Genomic DNA, 25,611 nt, shown 5'->3' with positions numbered 1-25,611 from the left:
ATCGGCCAGATTCCAGCATGTGGACTGGCAGAGCCAGACGCATAGGCATTCAGATCCAGGCTGGGTCATCTGTTAGCTTTCTTCTGTGCAAGAATTTTCTATGTTGCTGTGCTGCTGTTAACCTCATTTTAAAATGGGCATGTTTCACAGTATAAGAGAGTCATTGGGGGTACTGTAATATTCTGTTACACACACTTAATCGTTTAATAATATATTGCCTTAATTCTGCTCCATTCCCAACCTCCTTTTTATCTTGATTATTAATATTTTTATGAATACAGATTGACCACATTGATACAAGGATGAAAAATGCAGAAAGGAAGTTCATTCCTTTAAAGCTGTAAGGACCGCTCAGTATTTTGGGGGAGAAGATTAATTGCTCTGTTAATCATAATCTTGTATTTTCTAGTTAATGATCTATTGAATAATTCTAAAGATTGCCTTGTTGAGCAAGAGAAGTGTATGCGTCTGGCCATTGGTTTGCAGATCCTTCCATAACCACAGTTTTATTTCAAAGAATAATGCAACTAAAAAATGCAGGCCGATTTAGTGGAAAATTCAGATCTCTGTCAGTGCTCCTTATAAAGTCCTCCACTGCCCTGGATGTCATTCTTTTAGTAAAAAGTCTGAGTGACATGCCAGAGAACATATAGCTGACTTTCCAGTTCACTGCAATGAAATAGCATGGTCTTTCAAATGAGAATTTATTTTAATATGCAGAGTTCATTTATGTAAAACTTTACTTGTAAAATAACTTTACTTATAAAACTTTACTTTTTGCCCACCAGTTTACTAAATTCTCCTATGTAATGAGTGATTAATCTTTGCTTCAGAAATATACCTCTTATTTTTAGTGAAGTAAAACGTAAAATCTTTAGAAGAGCAAAATAAGAAATCTTCACGTAATTCCACAAAATAATATGCTGTCATTTTTGTCTAAATGTGTAGTCTCATTATTCCTTAAGGAAAATCCAGATTCTGTCATGGAATTTGAAGTGCTTTAAAATAGAAATTTAAATTCCTTCTAAAGAAAAGGTAAATATTACATGTTTTACAGTTAAAACGGAGAAGAAGACGGTACAATTTAGTGATGATGTTCAGGTAGAAACAATAGAGCCAGAACCGGAACAAGCCTTTATTGATGAAGTAAGTGATTTCTTCTGTGATAGTGGTTCGTACTTGCTATTGAAGTTGAAATACTTGTCTGGTTTTTAAAAAAAGTGATTACTTTATTAGTGGATGTATTTTATGTTACAAAAGTTCAGGCAGTCTAGACAAAGCAAAGGTTCTCCCTGAAACTGCCTCTGTAGTCTTATTCTGTACCTCATTGTTTAAAATTTCTGCTTAATATTCCATAGACTGGACTTAGCATGATTTAATATTCTTCTATCGAACACTTAGGTTGTTTGCAATTGTGTGTGTGTGTGTGTGTGTTTTTAGTTATTACAAACATTATTGTAGTGAATTTTTTTGGATGGAATATATTTAATAGAATATGTGGCTGTTTCATTTGCAAAGATCATTATTTACACATTTTAAATATGATGAAAAATGATATGTCATCTTTAAAATATGTGAAGGGATTTTATAGGTTTTTAGCCGCCTTCTGGAGGGAGCCAGGAACAAAGTTTGAAGAGTTCTTTTTTAGAGAAACAGACTAGAGATTGTGCTGAGAGCCAGGGAAGTTGACAGGATCAGGGAAACGTAATGTTTGGCCAATTGCATTACATAAGAAAATGCGTGTAGAGTCAGCCTGGTGGCCCGTATGATAAACCTCACGTCTTTTATTCTAGGTAATTTCACATAGAGTGTAGTGTTTAAAACAAAAATCATCCACATGTTAATTGACTGTCATGTAACTCCTGCTTCCCTCCCCCTTTTTTTTGCTGTAGGTAAATTTTTCTGTCACACGCCTTTTTTTAGACTATTTAAAATGAAAATTCTGAATTGTTTACATTGAAAACTGGCACGCATTTCAAAATACAAAATTCTTGTGACTTTAGAAGAGTTTTTTATATACTTGTGTGACTTTCACTGTCCACTGATTAGTTCATCTCTCAGACTGTTCTTTGCAGAAACAGCATTTATTTATTTTTTTAAGTATTTATTTATTTTTGAGAGAGCGCGCAAGCAGAGAAGGGTCAGAGAGAGAGAGAGGCACAGAATCTGAAGCAGGCTCCAGACTCTGAGCTGTCAGCACAGAGCCCAGTACAGGGCTCGAACCAATAGACTGTGAGATCATGACCTGGGCTGAAGTCAGACACTTAACCCACTGAGCCACCCAGGTGCCGCAGAAATAGCATTTTTGTTTTGGTTTAAATGACTGCATAGAATTGGTAGTCTTTTCCACTGTTTACCTAATGTCCTATGTTTAGTAATATAACCACGTAAAAACCACGCATGGAGAGAAGTTTGTAATTATTGCACTATTACTCTTTGGTACATGAGATCGGCATTTTGATTTTTAAAAACTTACATTTAAGTACATATGTAATTACGTAATATATAGATGTGTTTATGTAATGATGATTTCATTAGGTCCATTGGTTTTTACAAAGGAAGATTCTGTGATCTGAGTCCTTGCTTTGAGATCCTTCCAGCCTTTCCCCATATAGGAGAGGAGAGAAGCCACAATCTTACATCTTCCTTTATGACAGACTGAAACATAGGTGGGAAGAAAATGTAGAATAAAATCTTATGGCCCTACTTAGAAGGAGAAGAGCTGTACTGTAGCTGAGCTGTGCCATGCTAACGCAGCTGCCATATTCTCCGTGGTGGAGAAGTACTAACTGAGTTGTTAGTCAGAAGTAATGCCATCTTGAGAGGGGAAGTTACACCTGTCAGCATGGCAAGAGTCCAGCTGCTCCAAAACATCGTGACACGGATCCATGGCATGACATAACAGATTGAAGAACTCACACGTTGTAAGTTGAACTATGGCTCTGTTCTTCTCATTTAAGAGAGTCTCCGTTAGCAGTTTGAAAAATATGTAGGGAGAGCTTTCAGGGCTCCGACTTCACATATTACTAAAGAGAATACATGGATATTAAATACATAAAAGCAAAATTGGAGTCTCTGTGTGAATTATAAAAGTCTTCTATCTGCTATCTAATTAATGAAGTGAGAACATATTTTTGCATAATGATTTGTTGCTTGTTACGTTAACTATTTAATTCTTGCAGGACAAAATGGACCAGTTGCTACAGATGTTGCAGAGTACAGATCCCAGTGATGATCAGCCAGATCTTCCAGAGTTACTTCATCTTGAAGGTAAACTTTGTTTTCCATTAACCTTGCACATAAAGAATAATTAGAGCTTATATCTAGTGTTCTGTTACAATACGGTTTTACACTGAAATAAAATTGAATATGATAGAAAACAATGTGAGCACTTTTCACTCTTCTATGACCCAGTCTTGCTTATATGAATATCCACCAGAGATGAGGTTTTCTTTGCTGTGTTTTCTTATATTTCTTTAAATCTTGTTGTCTTAGCAATGTGTCACCAGATGGGACCTCTCATTGATGAAAAGCTGGAAGATATTGATAGGTAAAAGAACATGTGCTGTATCTATATTGCATGTCTTCTTTGCTGAATTTCTCTCTAAGTGCATACTGAGATAGAGCTGCCTTTTTATTTTATTTTTATTTTAAAAATATGCCAAAGGAGGGGGAAAAAAACAAAGATCTGCCAAAGGTACCAGTTCTCATTCAGTTGTTTTCCACCAGATGTGGGAATTAGAATTGTACCCATCTACCTACGGGGTTTTTTTTTTAAGTGATGATTTATTGGATCTTAATTATATTAGTCTTTTTAAAAAGTAATGATTAACTGTTCTAATCATTGTAATGCTATAAGTGACATTACCAGACCCCACAAATGACTTTCCCATCTGTTATTTGTTAGGGACACCTAATTATTTCAAGATAAAGTCAAGTACAATAAGCTAGCCTTCTCCCAGCACGGTACCTTAGTTTTCGTTGCCTTGGAGCTAGAATACAGGATATTTTCCGTCATCAGGTTTAAGTAGTGTCTACTTATATTCCTTTTTGCTATTTTTATGTGTCTTCTTATTTAGAACATTATATCATTTAATTAGCAGTTGTGTTTGAAATTACTCTGTAATATTTCAGAAAACATTCAGAACTCTCAGAACTTAATGTTAAAGTGATGGAAGCACTTTCATTGTATACCAAGTTAATGAATGAAGATCCAATGTATTCCATGTATGCAAAATTACAGAATCAGCAGTATTATATGCAGTCATCTGGTGTTTCTGGTTCTCAGGTAAGCTTTTAAAAGTTCAAGTGTATCATTTTAAATTCTCAGGTATATTTGAGATTATTTGGAATAGCTGTGTTTTTGTAAGATCTGAAACTTTCTAAAAGTAATGCTTAGAATAAAGTTGAAAAGAGTTTTTTACTTGACAAATACAGTGTATATTATGCTAATTATTCCAGTAATTCTTTTCAGAATATCGTTTTTCTTCAAGGGTGTATATCAGAATCACCAGTCAAACTTTAAAAAAAAAAAAAAAAAAGACAGGTTCCTCGGCCCCACCCCAGACTGTTGAATCAGAATGCTCAAGAGTAAGGCCCACACATCTGTATATTTTTAAAGCTTCATTTGTAATTATCTAGTTAAAAAAACACATTTTTTGTTTGAGTAAATTGTCTAGTTATTACTAAATTTTTCTGTGCATCTACAGTTTTTAGTGTTAGAGTAAATTGCTTTAATCTGAATGTTTCCATCTCCCTTTACATGAGACATAGAATGCATCCTCCTTATTCACCTTAAGTGACTATTTCAAGAGCCCTTTTCCCACAAACTCAGGAAGGTCACTATATAGGGACTTAGCGAAGCATTCCATTTTATTTATGTGGGTGGTGTAAACTTGGTGCAAATTAATTTTTTTCTTAAAAAATGGCCCCCTTCCCTTGAAATGAAGGACCAGATCCCTGGGGTTGAACAGCCACACTTGACCAGCGTGAGGCTAGATGATACCTACTCATGGCTATTGATCCAGTTTTAGCAAAAAAAAAAAAAAAATCCTTTTCTTGTTTCATTTGCAAATACAAAAACAAAAAATGCTTTTAAGAGGACTGGAATAGCCCTGTTTATAATGAAGACCTTCTGTATTCTGATGTACAGTCAGTCTCTGAGGACTTCCAAGAAATGCTGAGATGATTGTGTCCTCTCCTGATGTCTGTTACTGCCTTAACAGCTGGGAAAAATCTCACTACATAGACCGTTCTCTTTTCAAACATGGGAAATGGAAGGATCTAATGAATACTACAGAAAATTGGAATATTTGGTGTGCTTTAGTTTTTGGGCATTTAAGAGATCAGTTTCTAGATTAAAGTAAATATAGTTTTTGGATGTATTGCCCAAGGGCCAAATCCAGCTTCTCACCTGTGTTTTGTGTTTGGTTTTGTTTTTAACTAAACCTTTACTAGAAGATAGCTGTTCTCATTTCTTTATACATTGTTTATGGCTACTTTCTATATGGGCAGAGTCCAGTGGTTGTGACGGAAAGGCCCACAAGGCCTAAAATACTTACTACCTGGACTTTTACAAAAATGTTTGCTCACCCCTGCTTGAGAAAGTTAGCTTGCTCTGCGTTCACTAAACTGTAATTTAGGAAATACAAATTGTATCTAAAACTGAATTCAGAGACACTTCTTAAAATTTTTTGAGATTCCTATTAAAATATCAGTATGGGAAGAGAGATAATATAAAGCTTCAAGATAAGTTCCTTTATGAAATAAACCTGAGTTTAGGTCATGTTTACCTAAGAACAAAAATTATCAGAAAGCCCACTTCACTGAAGAGCGTTTTTTTAATGCCTGTCAAAAGAAGTAACTTTTTAAAAAGATTTTGGAGCTTTCATTGTTGTTTACTGTGTAACTGAATGCCTCTACAAAGAAATTTTGTCATACCTGTTAAAATCTTAGTCTATTTTTTTTTCTTTTTTTAAATCATGACCTGTTCTAGGTGTACCCGGGGCCGCCTCAGAGTGGTGCCTACCTGGTGGCAGGGAGCACGCAGATGAGCCACCTCCAGAGCTACAGTCTTCCCCCAGAGCAGCTGTCTTCTCTCAGCCAGGGAGCTGTTCCGCCATCCGTAAACCCAGCCCTTCCCAGCCAGCAGACTCCGGCTTCTTACCCTAAGTAATTTGATTTTTGACTGTTGTTTGAATGCTGTGTAGTTAGTGCTGATATAACTCTTAAATGCCCCCACTCATCTGTAACCGTACGAACTGCGTAAGAAGAACCTAAGAGAGAGAAGTGCCATCACCAATACCGGATGGTCAGGCCTCCTTGTAGTGATGAGTGGGTTCTACAGGATCCCCTGCAGTACTGCAGTACTAGCCGGAAGGCTCTTCCTCTGTCTTACTGACTCATTGAACTGCTGTGTTCAAGTCTTGGTTCTGTACTTGTTGAATTTCCTATCATTTTTCTTTTTATCGAAGTAAAATTAGCCATCTAACATTATATGAAGTTTCAGATGCCCATTATAATCATACATCTGTATACACTACAGAGTGATCACCACTAACAGTCCAGTTACCATCCACCACCATTCAGTGGACCTCCTTCACCCCTTCCACCCACCCCCTCACCCCTTTCCTCTCTGGTAACCACCTGTCTGTTCTCTTTAAGTTTGGTTTGGTTTAGTTTGGTTTGTTTGTTTGTTTTTTAGATTCCACATACAAGTAAAGTCATACTATTTGTCTTTTTCTGACTTCTTTCACTTAGCTTAACATAATACTTTTAAGGTCCATGGATGTTGTCCCAAATGGCAAGATTTCATTGTTGTTGTTGTTGTTGTTGTTGTTGTTTTATGATTGGGTAGTATATGTACACTATATATACTACTGCACACAAGCACATACCCCCACATTCATCTTCTTTACCCATTAATTTATCACTGGACATTTAGGTTATGTCCATGTCTTGGCTATTGTGAATAATCATACAGTGAACAAAAGGGTGGCTATACCTTTTCAAATCAGTGTTTTGCATTCTTTAGGTAATTCCCATATCCACAGGTGGAAGAGCTGGATCATATAGTCATTCTATTCTTAATTTTTTGAGGAATCTCCGTATGTTGTCTGTATCACTGTACATTCCCAACAGGATGTGATGGTTCCCTTCTTTGTACTGCCTCAGCGGCACTCGCTAATTCTTGTCTTTTTGATAATACCCATTCTAATTAGTGTGAGATAATATCTCATTGTAGTTTTAATTTGTATTTCCATGATAATTACTGATGTTGAACGTCCTTCATTTGCCTGTTGACCATCTTCATCTTGTATGTCTTCGTTGGAAAAATGTTGATTCATATCACCTGCCCACTTTTTAAATAGGATTGTTTGTGGTTTTTCGTTGTTGAGTTGTATGATTTCTTTATATATTTTGGATATTAATCCTTGTCATATATATGATTTGCAAAAACTTTCTCCCCTTCTGTAGGTTGCTTTTCACTTTGATGATGGTGTCTTTTAGTGAGCAGAAGCTTTTTATTTTGATGAAATTTATTTTTTTCTTTTGGTTCTCTCGTCTTTGGAGTCAGATCCATACAGATATTGCTAAGACTGATGTCAAGAAGCTTATTATCACTTGTGTTTTCTTCTAGGAAATTTATGGCATCAGGTTTTACATTCAAGTCTTTAATCTATTTTGTATATTTTTTTAATGTTTATTTTTGAGGGGAGGGAGGGGCAGAGAGAGAGAGGGGGAGACACAGAACCCGAAGCAAGCAAGCGTTCAGCACAGAGCCTGATGTGGGGCTCGAACTCATGAACTGTGAGATCATGACCTGAGCTGAAGTTGGCTTAACCGACTAGCCACCCAGGCACCCCCTTTTAATCCATTTTAAATTTATTTCTGTTGATGGTGTAAGCTGGTAGTCCAGTTTTATTCTTTTGCATTTGGCTGTTCAGTATTTCCAACACCATTTCTTAAAGATACAGTCCTTTCTTCATTTATGTTCTCGGCTCCTTTGTTGGAAAATAATTGCCCATATATGTGTGGGTGTAATTCTGAGCTCCCAGTCCTGTTCTACTGATCAGTGTGTTTCTTTTTATGCTGATACCATATTGTTTTGATTACTGTAGCTTGGTAGTATAGTTTGAAATCAGGGAGCACAATACCTCCAACTTTGTTGTTCCTTCTCAAGATTGCTTTCACTATTCAGGATCTTTTTTGGTTCCTTACAAAATTGAGAACTATTTGTTCTAGCTCTTAGAATTTTGATAGAGATTGCAATTAATCTGTAGATTGCTTTGAGTAGTGTGGAGACTAACATTCTTCTAAACTATGAGCACAAAATATCTTTCCTTTTTGTGCGTCATCTTCAGTTTTTTTCATCAGCATCTTATAGTTTTCTTTTACAGGTCTTTCACCTGCTTCGTTAAATTTATTTCTGGGTATTTTATTCTTTTTGATGAACCTGTAAATGGAATTATTTTCTTAGTTTCTCTTTCTAATAAGTCATTATGAGTATATAAGAAATGCTTCAATTCTGTGTATTGATTTTGTGTGTTTATAAAATCTTTGTCAAGTGTCTTTAACTACTTTACTGAATTCATGTATACTGACAATTTTTTGGTGGTGTCTTTTGGCCTATCTACATGTAGTATTCTATCATCTGGAAATAGTGACAGTGTTACTTCTTCCTTTCCAGTTTGGATGCATTCTCTTCCTCCCTCCTTCACTCCCTTCCATCCTTGTTTCTTTTTATTTTTTTTTTTGGCCTAATTGCTATAGCTAGGATTTCTAATACTATGCTTCTTAAAAGTGGCAAGAGTGGGCATTCTTGTTCCTGATCTTAGAAGGAAAAGCTTTGAGCTCTTTATCATCAAGTACAATGTTAACTGTGGCTATGTCACTATATCTTTTCTTATGTTGACTAATGGTCTCTCTGTACCCACTTTGTTGAGGGTTTTTATCAGAAGTGGATGTTGGATTTCATCGAATGCTTTTTCTGTATCTGTTGAAATGATACGATCTTTGTCCTTAGTTTTGTTAATGTGGTGTATCCCGTTGTTCGATTTGTGGATATTGAGGCATCCTTGTATCCTTGGAATAAATGCCACTTGATATTATAATGTATGATCCTTTTAATGTACTGTTGAATTTGATTTCCTAATATTTTGTTGATTTTTGAATCAGTATTCATCAATGATAGGCTTATAATGACCTTTTTTTGTGGCTTCCATATTTGGTTTTGGTATCAGGCAAGGCTGGCCTCATAAAACGATTTTGCAAGTATTTCCTCTTTTTTGTTTTTTGGAAGAGTTTGAGAAGGATAGGTATTAAATCTTTGGCTGTTTGGTAGAATTTACCAGTGATGGTGTTTAGTCCTGGATTTTGTTTGTTGATAGATTTTTGATTACTGATTCAATCTTAGACAGGAATTGGTCTATTCAGATCTTGTATTTCATTATGACTCAGTCTTGGAAGATTGTTTCTAGTTATTTTTTCATTGTTTCTGGGTTTTCCGTTTTGTTGGCATATGTTTGTAGTAGTTGCTCCTCATCCTTTGTGGTTTTGTGGTGTCAGTTGAAAGTTTTATCATTTCTGATTTTGTATACTAGAGCTTTCTCTCTTAAAGGTTTGAGTTTCTTTAGCTTTTAAAAGGACCAGCTCTTAGCTTTGTTTGTTTATGTTACCTGTCTCTTTTATTTATTTATGCTCTGATTTTATTTTTTTTTCCTATTTTTCTTGACTTTGGGCTTCATTTGTTCTTTTTCCAGCTCCTTTATGTGGAAAGTTAGATTGAGATTTTTCTGCTTTCTTGAGGTAGGCCTGTATTGCTGTGATCTTACCTCTTAGAACTCCATTTGCTAAATCCTATAGGTTGTACTAGGTCATATTTCTGTTCATTTGTCTCTATAGACATTTTTTTTATTTCTCTTTCTATTTGTTGATTCAGTGGTATTTAGTAGCATAGTATTTAATCTCCGTGTGTTTGTACTTTTTCCAGTTTTTTTCTTGTAATTGATTTCTAGTTTTATAGCATTGTGGCCATAGTAGTTGTTTGATATGATTTCAGTTTTCTTGAATTTATTGAGACTTATTTTGTAGTGTAACATGTAGTCTGTTCTGGAAAATACTCCATATGCATTTGAAAAGAATGTGTATTCTGTTCCTTTTGTGTGGTATGTTCTATAAATATCTAAGTTCATCTGGTATAATGTGTTGTTTAAGGCTGATGTTTTTGATTGATTTTCTGTTGGGAGGATCTATCCCATTGATGTAAGTAGGGTGTTAAAGTCTCCTACTATTACTGTATTACTGGCCATTCCTCTCTTTTGGTCTGTCAATATTTACTTTGTATATCTTGTTGCTCCTATGTTAGGTGCATATATATTTATAAATGTTTAATAAATAAAAATATTTTTAAATTAGAAGTGTCTTTTTTGGGATTGACCTTTTTATCAGTGTATAATGCCCTTTATCTCTTATTACAGTCTTTTAATGTCTATTTTGTCTAATGTGAGTACAGCTACTTCAGCTTTATTTTTGTTTCCATTTGTGTGGAATATCTTTCTCTAGCCCTTCACTTTCAGTCTGTTTCTGGATGTATTTCTGAAGTAAGTCTTTTGTAGGCTGCATATAGATGGGTCATTTGTTTTTAAATCTCTTCACTTACTTCATCTTTTTTGATTAGTGAGTTTAGTCCATTTACATTTAAAGTAATTATTGATAGGTATATATTTACTACTATTTTGTTAGTTGTTTTCTGGTTGTTTTCTTAGTTCCCTTCTGTTCCTTTTCTTTGTCTACTTTCTTGTGTCTTGATGGTTTTCTTTATTGTATGTTTAGATTCTTTTCCCATTTTCTTTTGTGTATTTAGTAGAAGCTTTTGCTTATGGTTACCATGAGGTTCACATATAACTTACTATGTATGCAACAGCCTGTTTTGAGTTGATAGTAACTTAAATTTGAACACATTACAAAACTTTACATTTTTCCCCACTACCCCCAATTTTTATATTTTTGATGTGTCATTTTGCATTTTTATTTTAGCATCCCTTAACTAATTATTGCAGGTTTAATTAATTTTACTCTTTTTGCTTTTTAATCTCCATACTTGCTTTATAAGTGTGTGGTCCATCCTTATTATGTATTTACCTTTTCCAGTGAGATTTTTACTTTTGTATGTTTCTTATTTTTTTTATTATTAATTGGTGCCATTTCTTTTCATGTTAAAGTCATCCCTTCAGCATTTTTTGAAAAGCCAGGTTTAGTGGTGATTAACTCCTTTAGCTTTTGTTTATATGGAAAACCTAATCTCTCCCTCAATTTTCATTGATGGTTTTGCTTGGTAGAGAATTCTTGGTTGGAGGTTTTTTCTTTTAGCACTATGAATACCGTCTTCTGGCCTTTAGTTTCTACAGAAAGGGCTGCTGATAGCCTTATGGGGTTTCTCTTGTATGTAAATGTTGTTTTTCTCTTACTGCTTGTAAGGTTTTCTTTTTCTCTTTAACTTTCACCATTTTAATTATAACATATCCTGGTGTAGATCTTTTGGGTTCATCTCTTTGGAGCTCTCTGAGCTTTCTGGACTTGTATGTTCATTTCATTCTCCAGATAAAGGAAGTTTTCAACAATTATTTCTTCAAAGTAAGTTTTTTGGTCTTTTCTTTCTGTCTTCTCCTTTTGGGACCCTATAATGGGAATGCTATTCTGCTTGATATTTTTTTAAAAGTCTTCATTTTTTTTTTCATTTTTTTTCTTTTCTGTTTGTTCTGGGTGAGTTATCTTCGTATTCCAGTTTGGTGATCAAACTTTGGATTTATCCAGCCTGCTGTTGTACCTGCCTCGTATATTTTTCAGTTCATTTATTGTGTTTTTCAGTTTCATAACTTTTGTTGGGTACTTTCTTATATTTTCTATCTCTTTGTTCAAGACAAAACTGTGTTCATCCATTTTTCTTCAAAGTGTGGTGAGCTTCTGAGCTTCTATATGATCATTACTTGTAACTCTAGCAGGTTGCTTATCACCATTTCATTAACATCTTTTTCTGATACGTTTTTTTCTTGTTATTTCATTGGAACATATTCCTCTGTTTTTTCATTTTGGACTCTCCGTATTTGTTTCTTTGTGTTAGGTAAATTAACTACCTCTCTCAGTCTTGAAAGAGTGGCCCTGTGTAGGAAATTTCATGTGGAGCGCATAAGCATAATCCCTTCTGAGCAGAGCCAGGTGCTCACAGGGTGTCCTCTGTGTGGATCCTGCATGCTTGTCAGCTGTCAGGCCCCAGTCTGTGGTGTGGGGGTGGGTAGGGCTGGTGCCTGATTGGTCTGTGACTCACAGAAGTGCTGCGGTGTGGTGGTAGGCACGGCTGTTGCCCTCACCCCACCATTTCTTTTGGCTGTGTTGTGGGTGTGCACAGAGTTCTTCGCTGGGCATGCCTCTTGTCTCCAAAATGGTAGTTGCTAACCCTGACATTCGCAAGGTAGGGCAGCGTCGCTAATATGGCTGTTACCAGTTTCCCTGTCCCTGAAGAAAGTCCCAACAGTTTCCTGCCTCTCTGGCTGGCACTTCGAGATTAGTATTTCTTGTTCACATGTAGCCTAGGTGCTTTTCAAACAGATGTTATAGTGCTGGGTTTTGAGTGAGTCTTCATTGCTAGCTCTTCAGGAATGGATTCTCTGTTCCTTGAAGTCTGTGGTTTTCATTGATTAAATTGCCATTGGTTTTCAAAGCCCTGTGTTTTTGGAGCTCTTCTCCTGCAGGATATGAAGGTTGAGGTGCCTGACACGGAGTACAGACCCCTCACTCTACAGGGAAAACGTGTGTATGTTTGAGATCTCTTCTGTTTGTAGATCACAGTGCCTTGGTTGGGGGTCTTTGTCCACACAGTGTCTCTGCCTCTCCTGCCTGTCTCATTGGTGTCCTTTTTGTCCTTTGTTGCAGAGACTTTATCCAGTTTTCTGGTCTTATTCAGAGTAAATTATTTCATGGGTTTCATCTTGAACCCAGCCTATAATTTGGTTTTGTTTTTATTTGAGTATGTGATGATGCTTGCTAAGGACTTTAATGAAACTTAAATTTGGTAACTATAACTTATCATCTTCCACAAATTTCATATAAAATCTAAATGTCTTTATCATTACTGTTATAGAATTTATAGTTGTGGGATGTCTCTTAAGACAGATATTTCCATCTTTTTGCCCTGTGTTGGAATTTAGTACGTATCACAGCAAGATAAACCATTTGAAAGGAGAGATACAAGAAGCTATATGCCTCTATGGTTCATGCATCAAGGAGCTCAATATGAAAAGACAAGCCCATGTTTTGGCTGTTTATTTATAATGCCTCCTATCATGTACTTAAATGATTATATATGATAAAATTTATGATTATGTAAGTGTTTTTCCTGCTTCAGTAGGAACCTAAACTGAAGTCTTTCTTTTAAAATGAATAGAAGATAGGCAGTAGGAGTTCAGTGTGTCATTTTAGAAGTCATGGTGTTCTTCTCACTTGCAGCTGAAGTTTCTGGTTGGCACAGGCACACTTTGTAGAAACCTTCCGGTGAGAGTAGGAGGTTTCAGGAATGCTGCTGTACTACCGTCACTGTCTTCCGTCCTCAGAAGAGTCCTACAAGGGATGCTTAGGGATCGCCACACGTCATTTTGTGATCACATCTAGCGTTCTGAAGTGACCTTAAGAAAAAGGGTAATGGGGAGGCTTGTTACAGCCATGAAGAAACAGGGCATTTCCTACTGGGTTATATGGGTTAGGGAAAAATGTTACGTGTAGCTCTTCTGTTCTAGGACTTTTTTAAGTTGAAATTTGAGGAAAATGAATACCCTTACATGGGAAATAAGCACATTGGTAGCGAGCTGCTGTTCTTAGAAGAGTAACATGCTTTTTTAAAACCAAGTACAGAGTAGGTAGGTATCGTTGAGAATGTGCGGAAGTTCACGCAGGGACTTCTTAGACACTTTACTCCGGAGCCAGAACTGCCGCCCCTTCTCCCGCTAGTCTGCTGCTGCTCTGTGACACACCGCTGCCGCTCTGGCAGCCTTGTGACTGGACATTGCTTGCGAACCCTTCTCAGGTCAGCGCCTTGACGGAGCTGCCCTTGTAGGTGAGAAAATCGGCCGGTGGGTGCAGGCGCCTGCGTCGTGCTTCAGAGCTGCGGCGCCTTGGAGATCTTGCCGTGGGTGGTGCCGTCTGCCCCTGCGCCCGGGCCGGGGGAATCCTGGTGCCCGGCTGCTCTGTGTGCCGGGCCTCATCCCCGGCCACGGGGCAGCTCTTACTGGCATCTCAGGAGACAGGTGCACATTTCAGTATTTCAGTAGCTGCTCGTGGTAGACCAAAGTTTCCTTGAAATATTTAGCCCTTTTTAAAAGCCTGCCTCATTCCTGTTTATTCTTTAGTTCTTAGAACCTTGTCTTCATAGAGCGCCTGCTGTGCCTTCCCGCCTCTCAGCACTGTCCCTCTTCTGTGGCTGTCACAGGCCCCAGCACACCGTGTTCTGTTTCATTGTCACTGTGCGACGTGCTTCTTTCCCCACTAAGCTAGTGTATATTGAGAGCTGGAGCTAAGTGTCTTTCACCTTTGTTTTTTGTTCTTTTTTAAATGTTTATTTTTGAGAGAGGGAGAGAGATCGTGAGCAGGGGAGGGACAGAGAGAGGGAGAGGGAATCCCAAGCAGGCTCCACACTGTCAGCACAGAACCCAGTGCAAGGCTCGAACTCATGAACTGTGAAATCTTGACCTGAGTCCAAATCAGGAGTCAGACACTTACCTGACTGAGCCAGCCAGGTGCCCCTCTTTCACCTTTATGTGCACACTGTGCAGTCCAAGGTTTTATACCTGGTAGGAACTCTGTAATATTTGATAAATAAATATTAGTGTTGATGGGAATTCAAGTGCTGTGTTAGGCCAGTGAGATAAATGTTTTAATTTCTTGCAAAGGCTTCACAAAGTCTTTGAGAAAGTTCTGTAAAAGACACACACAGAAACATATATACACATATATATGTGTATATCGTATATTTATAAATATATAAGAAAATTTGTGTTACGTGTTTAAATGAGGAAGTTGATGACAAAGTAAATGTGGGATAATAAGGTTGGGAGGAGCAAGAACTGGGGTTGGAAGTTTACCTGATAGAGATGTGCCACATATTCACCTGGAGCTTTATAATTACGAATCACGGTCAGTGAGCAGTTATTTTTTCTTCTTTTTTTGGTGGGCAGGTTTTTAAAAGTGTCCCTCACTTCGTACCTAAAAGGCAATTTCTTATTCTTTTACATATCACTTGTAAAAGATATGAGAGCCATCACTTGTCCAGATCTCTGTCACTCTAGGATGGTCTTATTGATAATTGGGGAAGGTGAGACTGATGTGGATTTTAAACTACAGTATCATTGGCTAGAACCACCATGCTGTACATTAGACGCCAACTTGTTCGTCTTATAACTGAACTTATATTCTTTCATTCAGCATTCCCTCATTCTCCTCAACCCCCATGCCTTTCTAACCACAACTGTCCTCTGAATTTGACTCTTTTGGTTTCCACATGTGAGTGAAATAATACGGTATTTGTGTGTCTGTATCTTATTTCACTTAGCATAGTGCCCTCAGGTCTCATCCAAGTTGTCACAAATGGCTAAATTTCCTTCTTTCTTGTGGCTGAATAGTATTCCGTGTGCGTGTGTATGCGTGCGCATGCATGTGGGTGCACGTGTGTCTGTATAAACCCCATATCTTTATCCATTCATCTGTTGACGGACAGATTAGGTTGTTGTCATCCCTTGGCTCCTGTGAATAATGCCGCAGTGTAGGTGAGGGTGCAGGTGTCTCTCTGAGGTCCTCATTTTCAGTTCCTTTGGTCATACATGCAGAAATGAGATTGCTGGGTCATATGGTAGTTCCATTTTTAATTTTGGGAGAAAGCTTCATACTGTTTTCCATAGTGGCTGCACCAGTTTACATTCCCAACAACATTACACAAGGATTCCCTTTTCTCCACATTCTTGGCAATACTTCTGCCTTTTTAATGATAGGCCTTTTAACAGGTGTGAGGTGATATCTCATTATAGCTCGCATTACCATTTCCCTGATTATTAGTGATATTAGAGCACTTTCTTATACCTCTTTCATGTCCCTGTTGATCATTTTATGTTTTCTTTGGAAAACTGTGTATTCATTTTCTCTGCCCACTTAAAAAAATTTTTTTTTTAATGTTTTGTTTATTTCTGGGGGTGGGGGCAGCGTGAGCAGGAGAGAGTCAGAGAGAGAGAGGGAGGCAAAGAATCCAAAGCAGGCTCTAGGCTCTGAGCTAGCTGTCAGCACAGAGCCCAGTGTGGGTCTCGAACGCATGACCGTGAGATCATGACCTGAGCTGAAGTCGGACGCTTAACCAACTGAGCCACCCAGGCGCCACGGCCCATTTTTTAATTGGGCTGTTTTTGTTTTTTTCTTTCTCTGTTTTACGATTGAGTTAATGGAAGTTTTTAATATATTTTGGGTATTAACTCCTTATTAAAAATATTTTCTCCCATTCTGTATGTTGCCTTTTCATTCTGTTGATTGTTTTTTGCTGTGCTTTGTAATTTGATGTAGTCCCACTTGTTGATTTTTATTTTTGTGGTCTTTGCTTCTGTTATCATCCAAGAAATTGCTTCCAAGACCAGTGTCAAAGAGCTTTTTCTGTTTTCTTCTAGGCGTTTCAGGTCTCTCTCTCTCTTATTTTTTTTTTTTAAGAGAGAGAGATAGAGTGTGAACAGGGGAGGGGCAGAGAGAGAGAGGGAGACACACTCCAAAGCAGGCTCCAGGCTCTGAGCTGTCAGCACAGCACAAAGCCCAACATGGGGCTCAAACCTACAAGCGGTGAGATCATGACCTGAGCCAAAGTCAGCTGCTTACCTGACTGAGCCACCCAGGCACACCTTAGAATTTCAGGTCTTAAATACAATCTTTAATCCATTTAAAGTTCATTTTTATGAATGGTATAAGAAAGAGGTCCAATTTCATTTTTCTACATGTGGTTATCCAGTTCTTTCAATACTGTTTATGGAAGAGGCTATCTTTTGTTCATGGAATATTCTTGGATCCCTGGTCAACTGTTAGGTGATCATTGATTTATAGTTTCTTAGCCTCAAGGTGCTTACTGGTTATCAGAGACAAACACATACAAATTATGTAACCATAATGTAAATTACAAATAGAAGTACTTGCAGGATGCTGTAGGAGCATTGTGGTTCAGGAAGTGTGTACAAGAAAATATGCTCAAGCTTGTTATTCTTAGCCTGGAGGAAAAAAAGAAAGATTTTCTATCATGAGCAAAGACTTGGTAGTATGAAATGGCTTGGTATCCATGGAATGAGTAAACCAAGGAGTTATAAAAATGTGGTACATTTTGGGCGTTATCAAACAGTGCAGATTTACTAAAGGATTCAACTCTGTGGTGGGACAGGGGAGAGACAGGCTTGGAATTACTGACAAGGATAACGAATGGTCCTAGATATGTTAAGGAGGTTGTGTCTTGTCTGGGAAAACTCGTTAAGGGCTTTAAATGGCAATAATATAGATGAATTCTTAGGGGCTAGGTAAGAAGCTGGGCGACTGTATATATTAGATAAGAAATGAGTGTCTAACACAGGATAAAATGGTAAGAGATGGGGAAAGTTATTTAGGAGATTAACAAATGCTTGCATATGGCTGACATGGTGGGGCGCTAGGGCAGAGCAATGATATTAAAGAGAAGTGTTGGGTGAATTGCTGGGGTTTGCCCTTAGGTGGATGGTGGGACTGTAAACTGAGGTAAGGACTACAATACAAAGTGGGAATGATTACAGTAGTAGCTAACATTTTGGGGTGTTTGATAAGCACTGGGCACTGTACTGTTTGCTTCACATGTATTAACTCATTTAACTCTAATAATCAATCTATGAAGAAGGTACACTGTCACCCCTCCTTTATGGATGAGGAAACTGAGGCATGGTAGGGAAGACTCAGGTCCCATATAGGTAAGATACAAAACCAGGCTTTTTGGCTCCAGAGCTTAACGCTTCGTCTGAACATTGTATTGTACCACTGTTGTGACCCTTATTAATGTAAGTAATAACATCACATCTTACTTCCAGCACTTTATATCTCAAACACAACACATAGATGATAAAGGGTAATGCATTTTACCATTACTTGAGTGGTGACGTTAGTTGATGGAATGTGGCAGTAAATGGACTATCTCTTATCATAATGAATTGGTTTAATTTATGCGAATTACAAGAGCACTGAATTTACAAATGACTGATTTATAAGCAGTGTAATGGTTGAAGAAAAGTTCAGAAATAGGCAATATTCAGAAAATTTTGGGCAATTGCCCAATGCATAGATTGTTTTCTGTTTTTAAGAGAAAGTGGGGGGTGGGGAGGGGAGAGAAGCCTCAGTATTAAAGCCCTTAGTACTTCTCTTTGTGGCTAACCTAGTGGTCAAAACTCAGATAGCAGGATGGGAATGGGAAAAGAGTAAGCAGAGGCAGCAAAAATTGTGAAGTAATGTTTTTGGTGGATTAGGAGCCATGCACACTTTAGGGTGACTTGGAGGGGGGTGCTGACAGTGATCATTTTTGGCAAGAGGGAAGGCTGACTCTATCAGTGGGTGTGGTACGGATACTAGATGTGGTCACAGTAGATTGCAGGCCTCTTTTAGTGCTCCTATATTTCCCGGGAAGTAAGGGAAACAGAGTTACTAAGCTTTCATCTCCCCTCTCCACTGGAACTACTCTTGTCAGGGACTGGTGATGTTTATATTGTCAGATCCAATGGCCCCTTCCTTTTTGAAATACTGTCTTCACTTGGCCGTGACCATTCTCTGTTTTCCTTCCACCTTATTGCCACTCCTCAGTCTTCTTTGCCTACTGCCTCTTTATCTTTCTTTTTTTTTAAATGTTTTTTTTTATTTATTTCTAGGAGAGAGAGACAGCGTGAGCAGGGGAGGGTCAGAGAGAGATGGAGTCACAGACTGAAACAGGCTCCAGGCTCCGAGCTGGCAGTCAGCACAGAGCCCGACGCGGGGCTCGAACCCACAAACCGCGAGATCATGACCTAAGCGAAAGTCGGAAAGTCGGACGCTTAACTGACTGAGCCACCCAGGCGCCCCTGCCTCTTTATCTTTCTTATTTCTAGGTCTAGGGTTCAAATAAGAAGTATTCACTTAAGTGTTGAGTGAATGGTTTATTTCCCAGCAGTCATTGCCTAGGGGATCTCATTCAGGCCTGTGATTCTGAACACCCCATGTATGCCAATAACTCTCTGGTGTATTTCTAGTCCTGACCTTTCATTGGACTCCAGACCCTTCCATTATCTTTTGTGAATCTTCTAGGTCTCTCACTTGATGTGTTTACAACTGTACTTTTTTTTAAATTATTTTTTATTTCTTTAAATGTTTTTTTTTAATTTATTTCTGAGAGAGAGAGAGAGAGAGAGAGACAGCCAGCGTGAGCAGGGGAGGGTCAGAGAGAGAGAGTGAGACACAGAATCTGAAGCAGGCTCCAGGCTCTGAGCTGTCAGCACAAAGCCCGACGTGGAACTCGAACCCACGAACCGTGAGATCATGACCTGAGCCGAAGTTAGACGCTTTAACCAACTGAGCCACCCAGGCGGCCCTACAACTGTACTTTGATTCTCCCTCTCTAAATCTACTGTAATCCTTATTTGTAGTCTTCCTTTCAGTGAGTGGCCACTCTGCCAGGCACTCAATTCTAAAACCTCAGGTATTCTTGGCCACTTCCCATTACTAAATGTTGACGACACTGCCTTCAGAATCCCACCCTTTCCTCCCGTCTTTACTGTGTCCACCATGGCTCTAGCTGCCTGTCAGCTCTCACTTGGAGAGCCTCTTTTCAGGTCCTTGTATCTGTCATTGGCCCAAAGCAAGTCTGTTAAAACTTAAGTCAAATTACATCCCTCTTCTGTCCAAACCAACCAGGCGGTGTCTTCATCTCACTCCAGTAGAAGCCAGAATCCTGGTTGTTGCCTCTAAGGCGCTACGTATTCTAAGGCTGTCCTCCCCTTCCGTCCGCCACTGACTTCGTGTCATACCGTTCTTCACTTGCTCACTGTGCCTCCGTTGTGGCCTCCTCCCTGTTCCTTGAGCAGGCCTGGCATTTTCTCTCCTCTGAGGCTTCTGTGTTTGCTCTTCTCTTTGCTTAGTACACTTTTCCCCTCCTAGATCATCAGTATGACTCCCTCTCCCTTTCTCTTCAGCTCTCTTTAAATGTTGTCTTATCTGGGAGGACTCCCCGACCACTGGTCCAGACGGGAGTCTCTTGTCCCAGGTTCCCTCGGTCCTCCTACTTTGCTTTATTTTTATTCATACCCGTTATTACCTCTTGACATGTTGTAAGTTTATTATCTTTTTTCTCCTACTAGAATTTAAGCTTCATGATGAGCTCCAATCTCTTTTCCCTACTTTCTTTATGATGCCCCAGTACCTAAAATAATGTTTGGCTGTTAGAGGTATTTAATAAATATTTATGGAATTGATTGAATGAATGAATGAAAGTTTAATGAATAGCTTTCCTGCTTATCTCTGAATGGCAACGTAAGTCAGCATTGATCTAATCGAGTTTTTCTCCCCCTCCACAGCACAATGGTCAGTTCTGTTCAAGGAAATACATACCCCAACCAGGCTTCAGTTTATAGTCCTCCTCCTGCTGCCGCCGCCGCTACTGCCGATGTCACTGTGTACCAGAGTGCAGGAACTAATATGTCCCAGGTGCCAAACTATAACTTAACATCATCACCGTTGCCTCAGCCCGGAGGCACTCAACAGCCACCTCAGCCACAGCAACCATATTCTCAGAAGGCTCTGCTATAGGACTTGGGATTCCTCTTTGTGGCAGATACCTGCTAAAAGCCGCCGACAATGTTATGAGATTCTTTAATATCTTAAGGTTTGTTTACCCTCAGCTTATAGGAATCTATCTCGGTCTACAAGTTCAAATATTCAAGAAGGCAGAACTCTCTTCAATTTGCACTGACTTTTTAGAGGTTCTCCCTTCCCCCGTCCCCTAAAGGAATGAAACTACTTACAACATTTAATTCCTTTCATAATATGAAAGAATTGATACAAGATTATTTGTCTCATGAAATTACATGATCTGCAAAAAGTCAAACTTAAAAACACTGTTGTGGCAAATGTTATGTACATATATTGCTGTGTAACTTCATTAGTGGCCATTTTGAATCACAATGGTGATCATGTGAATATATTTAACACTGTTAAATTAATTTACATTGCTATTTTATTTTAATCATGAACAACTACCATGTTTCATAATGTTTTGTGTAAATTTAAGATAATTACACTATCCCTTTCAACTCAAGAGAACAAAGCTGTAGCATATTTACGTGAAGGCATTATGCTGTCCGTGTTTCAGTTTCACATTAAACTGAACCTTCCTTTGACTACTTGTGAGCTAAACCTATGTATTTTATGTCTTTCTGTAGCCTCTGCATACTACTAGCTGTCATCACACCAGCGTACAGTAGCTAAATTTTTGGTGCAATTATGGCAAATGATGATGTTCCCTTTTACACTTTTACATTTCGGCATGGTATTTCAGAATATTGTGGGGCCATGAGACAAAATTAAGTAGGATCATATTCTTTATATCTTATTTTCAAAGAAATAATGTTGGTTTACTTTTTCCTAGTTGAAGATAGAAATTAGAGTTTTGAGCTGTATACTGTGTTTCTTGGTGGCAGTGACGCCAAAGATTGAGGCAATGGATAGAAATTTTTAAACTGGAGAGAAAACATGAATTACACTACATTTTCAGAGTCTCTTGTAATTATTTGGGATAGAAACAAAATTTGATTCATCTGTCTTTTCCCACTAGTAGTCTTTTAAATATGTCTTTAACACGCTGTATCCTTTAATTGTTCATTAAAATGGATATAAGTAGATGTTTCAAAGTCTTCTATATTCCTGGTTTTGCTTCATAGTTTGTATATATGTCCTTATCTTTCAAACTGGACTTTTGGGGTTCTTTCTCCTAAAGTTCTAATGGGATTATTTTGGCTTCTGACTCAGGAGTATTTTTGAACAAAGGCTTTCCTTTTGCTCTGTATGAAATGTGTTTTCCAGCAACATTTTAATCTTAAATACTTATCATTTCCATAGTTGTGCTACATTGTTATTTAATACTGTTTAAACAGCTGAAAAATTGAGTTTGGGGTTATATCAAATGAATTGATCCAGTGTGTTTCATGCCATAAATGAAAACTTAACGCGTATTTTCTAAGACGACTGCAGTCACATAGCTTGTTCCTTTCCTTTTTGACAAATGATTCCATGTGTGGTGGGTAGTCTCAGTGGTGATGGATGTTGTAGGTTCACGTGGACAACAGCATCTTGACCTCCAGAATGTCACCCTCAGTTTGCTTGTTTGACTTATTTCTTGACTTTTCCTAAGTTTAGAGTATGTTGCCCTCAAATAGTATTTTAAACCTTGAATTCACACTTTACATTAACATTTTTTAATATATTGCCTCTTGATAAACAGTATCAGACAGATTATAATCTTTTTCATTCCAGCTTGAATATTGTAGTTTAACTCCTAGACCTTTTTCCAAGTCACCTTGTATTTTTCTGTCTTTTGATAAATTTCTGTTTACCAAACTGGCAGATATGTCATTTCCCTAGTTTATCTTGATGCTGTAACATCAATTATGTAGTGTCTAGTATACTTTTTGCCCTGTAAAAGTGAATGAATGGTGAAGTGAAAAAAAACTTATTACGGCGCATATTCATTTTTCTTACTTATTACATTACTAGGCTTAAAGGAGTACTTAAAAACTGATAACTGTGTTAGTATGTGCTTTGCATTTATTTGGTATAAAAATACCAGATGGAAAAATTCCAATAGAGAGGAACCCCTGGATTTTCAATCATTCAGATGATATGGCAACAATAGAAATAGGAAAGGACCAGTTAGGAGCTCAGATAAATGATTTTGTTCTGAAACCAACATATGTATCATTTTTTCAAAAACTCTTTTTAAAATATGACGAGCTCCCCTTTTTTAAGGAGGAGAATTATTTATAAAATGAATTGACTATATGGATTTCTGTGAAGCAAATTTTACTTCTCAGCTTATTTCCTTTATAAAATTTGAGTGTATATGCATGAACAGTGACATCTAAATGGAAAAATTCAGCCTGTTACCGTCCAGTATGAGTAACTGACAAACCCCGCAGCCCGTTGAATGTGACAATATATCAGTGCCACCGACCTGCTATGACTAATGTGTAGGGTGTCCTTGCTGTGGTTTTACAGTCTTTCCAGCTCAAGGACCGTCCCCTCTCTGTACCCTTCCTACTCCCTGAAGAGGCCTAAGGGATTCCTGTCATGGTGTTAAAAACTTCTGAAACTTTGTTTCTATCCCTTTTAATTTCTGTATTTAAAATATTTAATAGGCCACTAACATTCTTTTTAGTACAGTTTTCATGTATATATGACATGTATAATTCAGGTCGGGAGTACCTTTAGTCCAGAGCTTCGAGTTTATAGAAGACAAATTAGTGTCCTCTGTGATGAACTATGCAACCATAAAAACTATATATTATTTTCTCAAATGAGGTCCATTGGTCTTGCTGGTCAAATTGTTATCTGTTTAATACTTTAAAATCACTGTTTTCTTTGTCTCATCTATTTCCTTGGTTTCCTAATTATAGCTTTCTGTTTTATTACGTTTTAAATATTTAATAACAAAACCGTAATTTAAAGTTTTCATTCTTATGTCATTTTCTTTCCCTCTTTTTTTTTAATCAGTGAACTGTCTGTACCTCTTAGAATACAATATATGGAAGAAACTTACCTAAGTATTTTCTTACCTAAGTATTTTCTGAAGACTTGGTGTTCACTTATCTTGTACTTTAGAATCATGTTTTGATTAAATATTCTTGTCAGGTGTCTAGATTACTTTCTGTACTATTGACGATGACATCCTCTCCCTCCAGTTTTTAATCAAAGCGATTTGACTTTTATGTATTCTTTTGCAGTGTGCTCTTCCTTTGAAATTATAAAACTTAAGTAATTTTTTCTGAAGTTTTCCTAGATTCAGCATTTTTTCCTCTTATGTTCTATAGCATTGTAAATCTCAGTATTTAAAATCTTAGATTTCCTTGCATTTTACATGTGATAACTTGTGGTCATTCTGTACTTTGCTGATTTTCTGACTCTACCATACCCTAACACTCCCTGCCCACTACCACCGTTGTCTGTCTGCTGCTGCTTGTAGACTGACAGAATTTCTGATAAGGATTACATATTAAATTATTGAGTCAGCATTCTCTCAGATAAAAGCAAAAGGGACCTATTTTATTGATCTTCTGATGGCCAGAAACTTAAAAAAAATAGTTATGTCTATTTTACTTTTTTTTTTAAATATTTTTATTTATTTCTAGAAGAGAGAGAGAGAGAGAACGTGAGCAGGGGAGGGTCAGAGAGAGAGGGAGACACAGACTCTGAAATAGGCTCCAGGCTCTGAGCTGGCAGTCAGCCCAGAACCCGACGCAGGGCTCGAGCCCACGAACCGCGAGATCATGAACTAAGCGAAAGTTGGACGCTTAACCGACTAAGCCACCCAGGTACCCCTAGTTATGTCTATTTTAAAGAAGAATTGTACCCCAGTTTTTTTTTCAATCTGGTCACCCTCATTAGCAACAAATATTTTTAAGTATAAAGCTTCAAAATAACAGAAGTACTTATATTTACAAGTTGTATGCTTTCTACTGTTGTACCTCATACAGCACTTTGAGAAAATAGACATGTTAGAAAGGTGAGGGAAGAAATGTTACTAGAAATTCTGCTAGTTTCTTTCTGTATCTCTGGTTCATTTTGTCTGTGTCCTGGGATGAAGGAAATTTGTGCCTCTATAAAAAATAGCCTCCTTTTTCCCCCTCCATGCCAAAATAATCACTTCACTCTGGATGGCTTTTTAAGTAGTTTTTAGAAATGTAATCAATAATTATAGGACTTTATTTTTTGGGAGGCATGCATTTTAGCATGTTCATTTTAAAAGACTTCTCATAACCTTACAGTCATATCTTCTCAAGATATTGAAATCACCGAAGGGAAAGGAAAATCCTTTCTTCTGATTGTTAACTTATTTTTCTCAAGTTGGTTACCAAATTGGAATGAGACCAAGTAAAATTTATAACCCCAGCCAAGTTAGAAACACATGCAAGTTACAATAATGTACACTCTCAGATTATTAAATAGCTTATTTCTGACTTTGCACTATTTTGGTTGGTTCATGGCTTTTAAAAAATAGGATAAATATAATCCATTGTTTTCTGTGGCAGGATATAGGAAGTTTTTTAAGTGAAGGATCGTTACACATCTTGTTACTTTTAAAAGAGGTATGCTATATAAACAGTTGAGAAGGTTTTCAGTTAATTAAGTGTAATAGCCAATTTAGATGCCAAATATTATGAAACATCCATGTGGTAGGGTTATTATCCTCAGAATCAGAAACACAAAAATATCCATATACTGTTTTGGAATTTGTTCCTCTTCCATCAGAGAATGGGAGGTTTAAGTATAAGTATCTTTGATATTCTGTAATTG

General features: G+C 37.5%; 1 protein-coding gene across 1 annotated transcript in view; it reads left to right on the top strand.

Moving 5' to 3' along the window:
• Window positions 1-23,772, top strand: part of STAM (signal transducing adaptor molecule) — an 87,881-nt gene extending 64,109 nt beyond the window's left edge. The window contains exons 9-14 of the mRNA XM_039245886.1: window positions 1,058-1,146; window positions 3,183-3,270; window positions 3,496-3,550; window positions 4,135-4,288; window positions 5,996-6,171; window positions 20,622-23,772. Coding sequence (XP_039101817.1) covers window positions 1,058-1,146; window positions 3,183-3,270; window positions 3,496-3,550; window positions 4,135-4,288; window positions 5,996-6,171; window positions 20,622-20,853 — 794 coding nt within the window. The 3' untranslated portion in view covers window positions 20,854-23,772. The remainder of the gene's footprint in view (window positions 1-1,057; window positions 1,147-3,182; window positions 3,271-3,495; window positions 3,551-4,134; window positions 4,289-5,995; window positions 6,172-20,621) is intronic.
• Window positions 23,773-25,611: the final 1,839 nt, after the last annotated feature.

This window comes from Hyaena hyaena, unplaced genomic scaffold (genome assembly GCF_003009895.1).
Source record: "Hyaena hyaena isolate Hyena2069 unplaced genomic scaffold, ASM300989v1 scaffold_277, whole genome shotgun sequence".
In the NCBI taxonomy this organism is placed as follows: Eukaryota; Metazoa; Chordata; class Mammalia; order Carnivora; family Hyaenidae; genus Hyaena; species Hyaena hyaena.
Note: the sequence above shows the minus strand (reverse complement) of the source record. Positions and strands in the feature narration are given on the sequence as shown.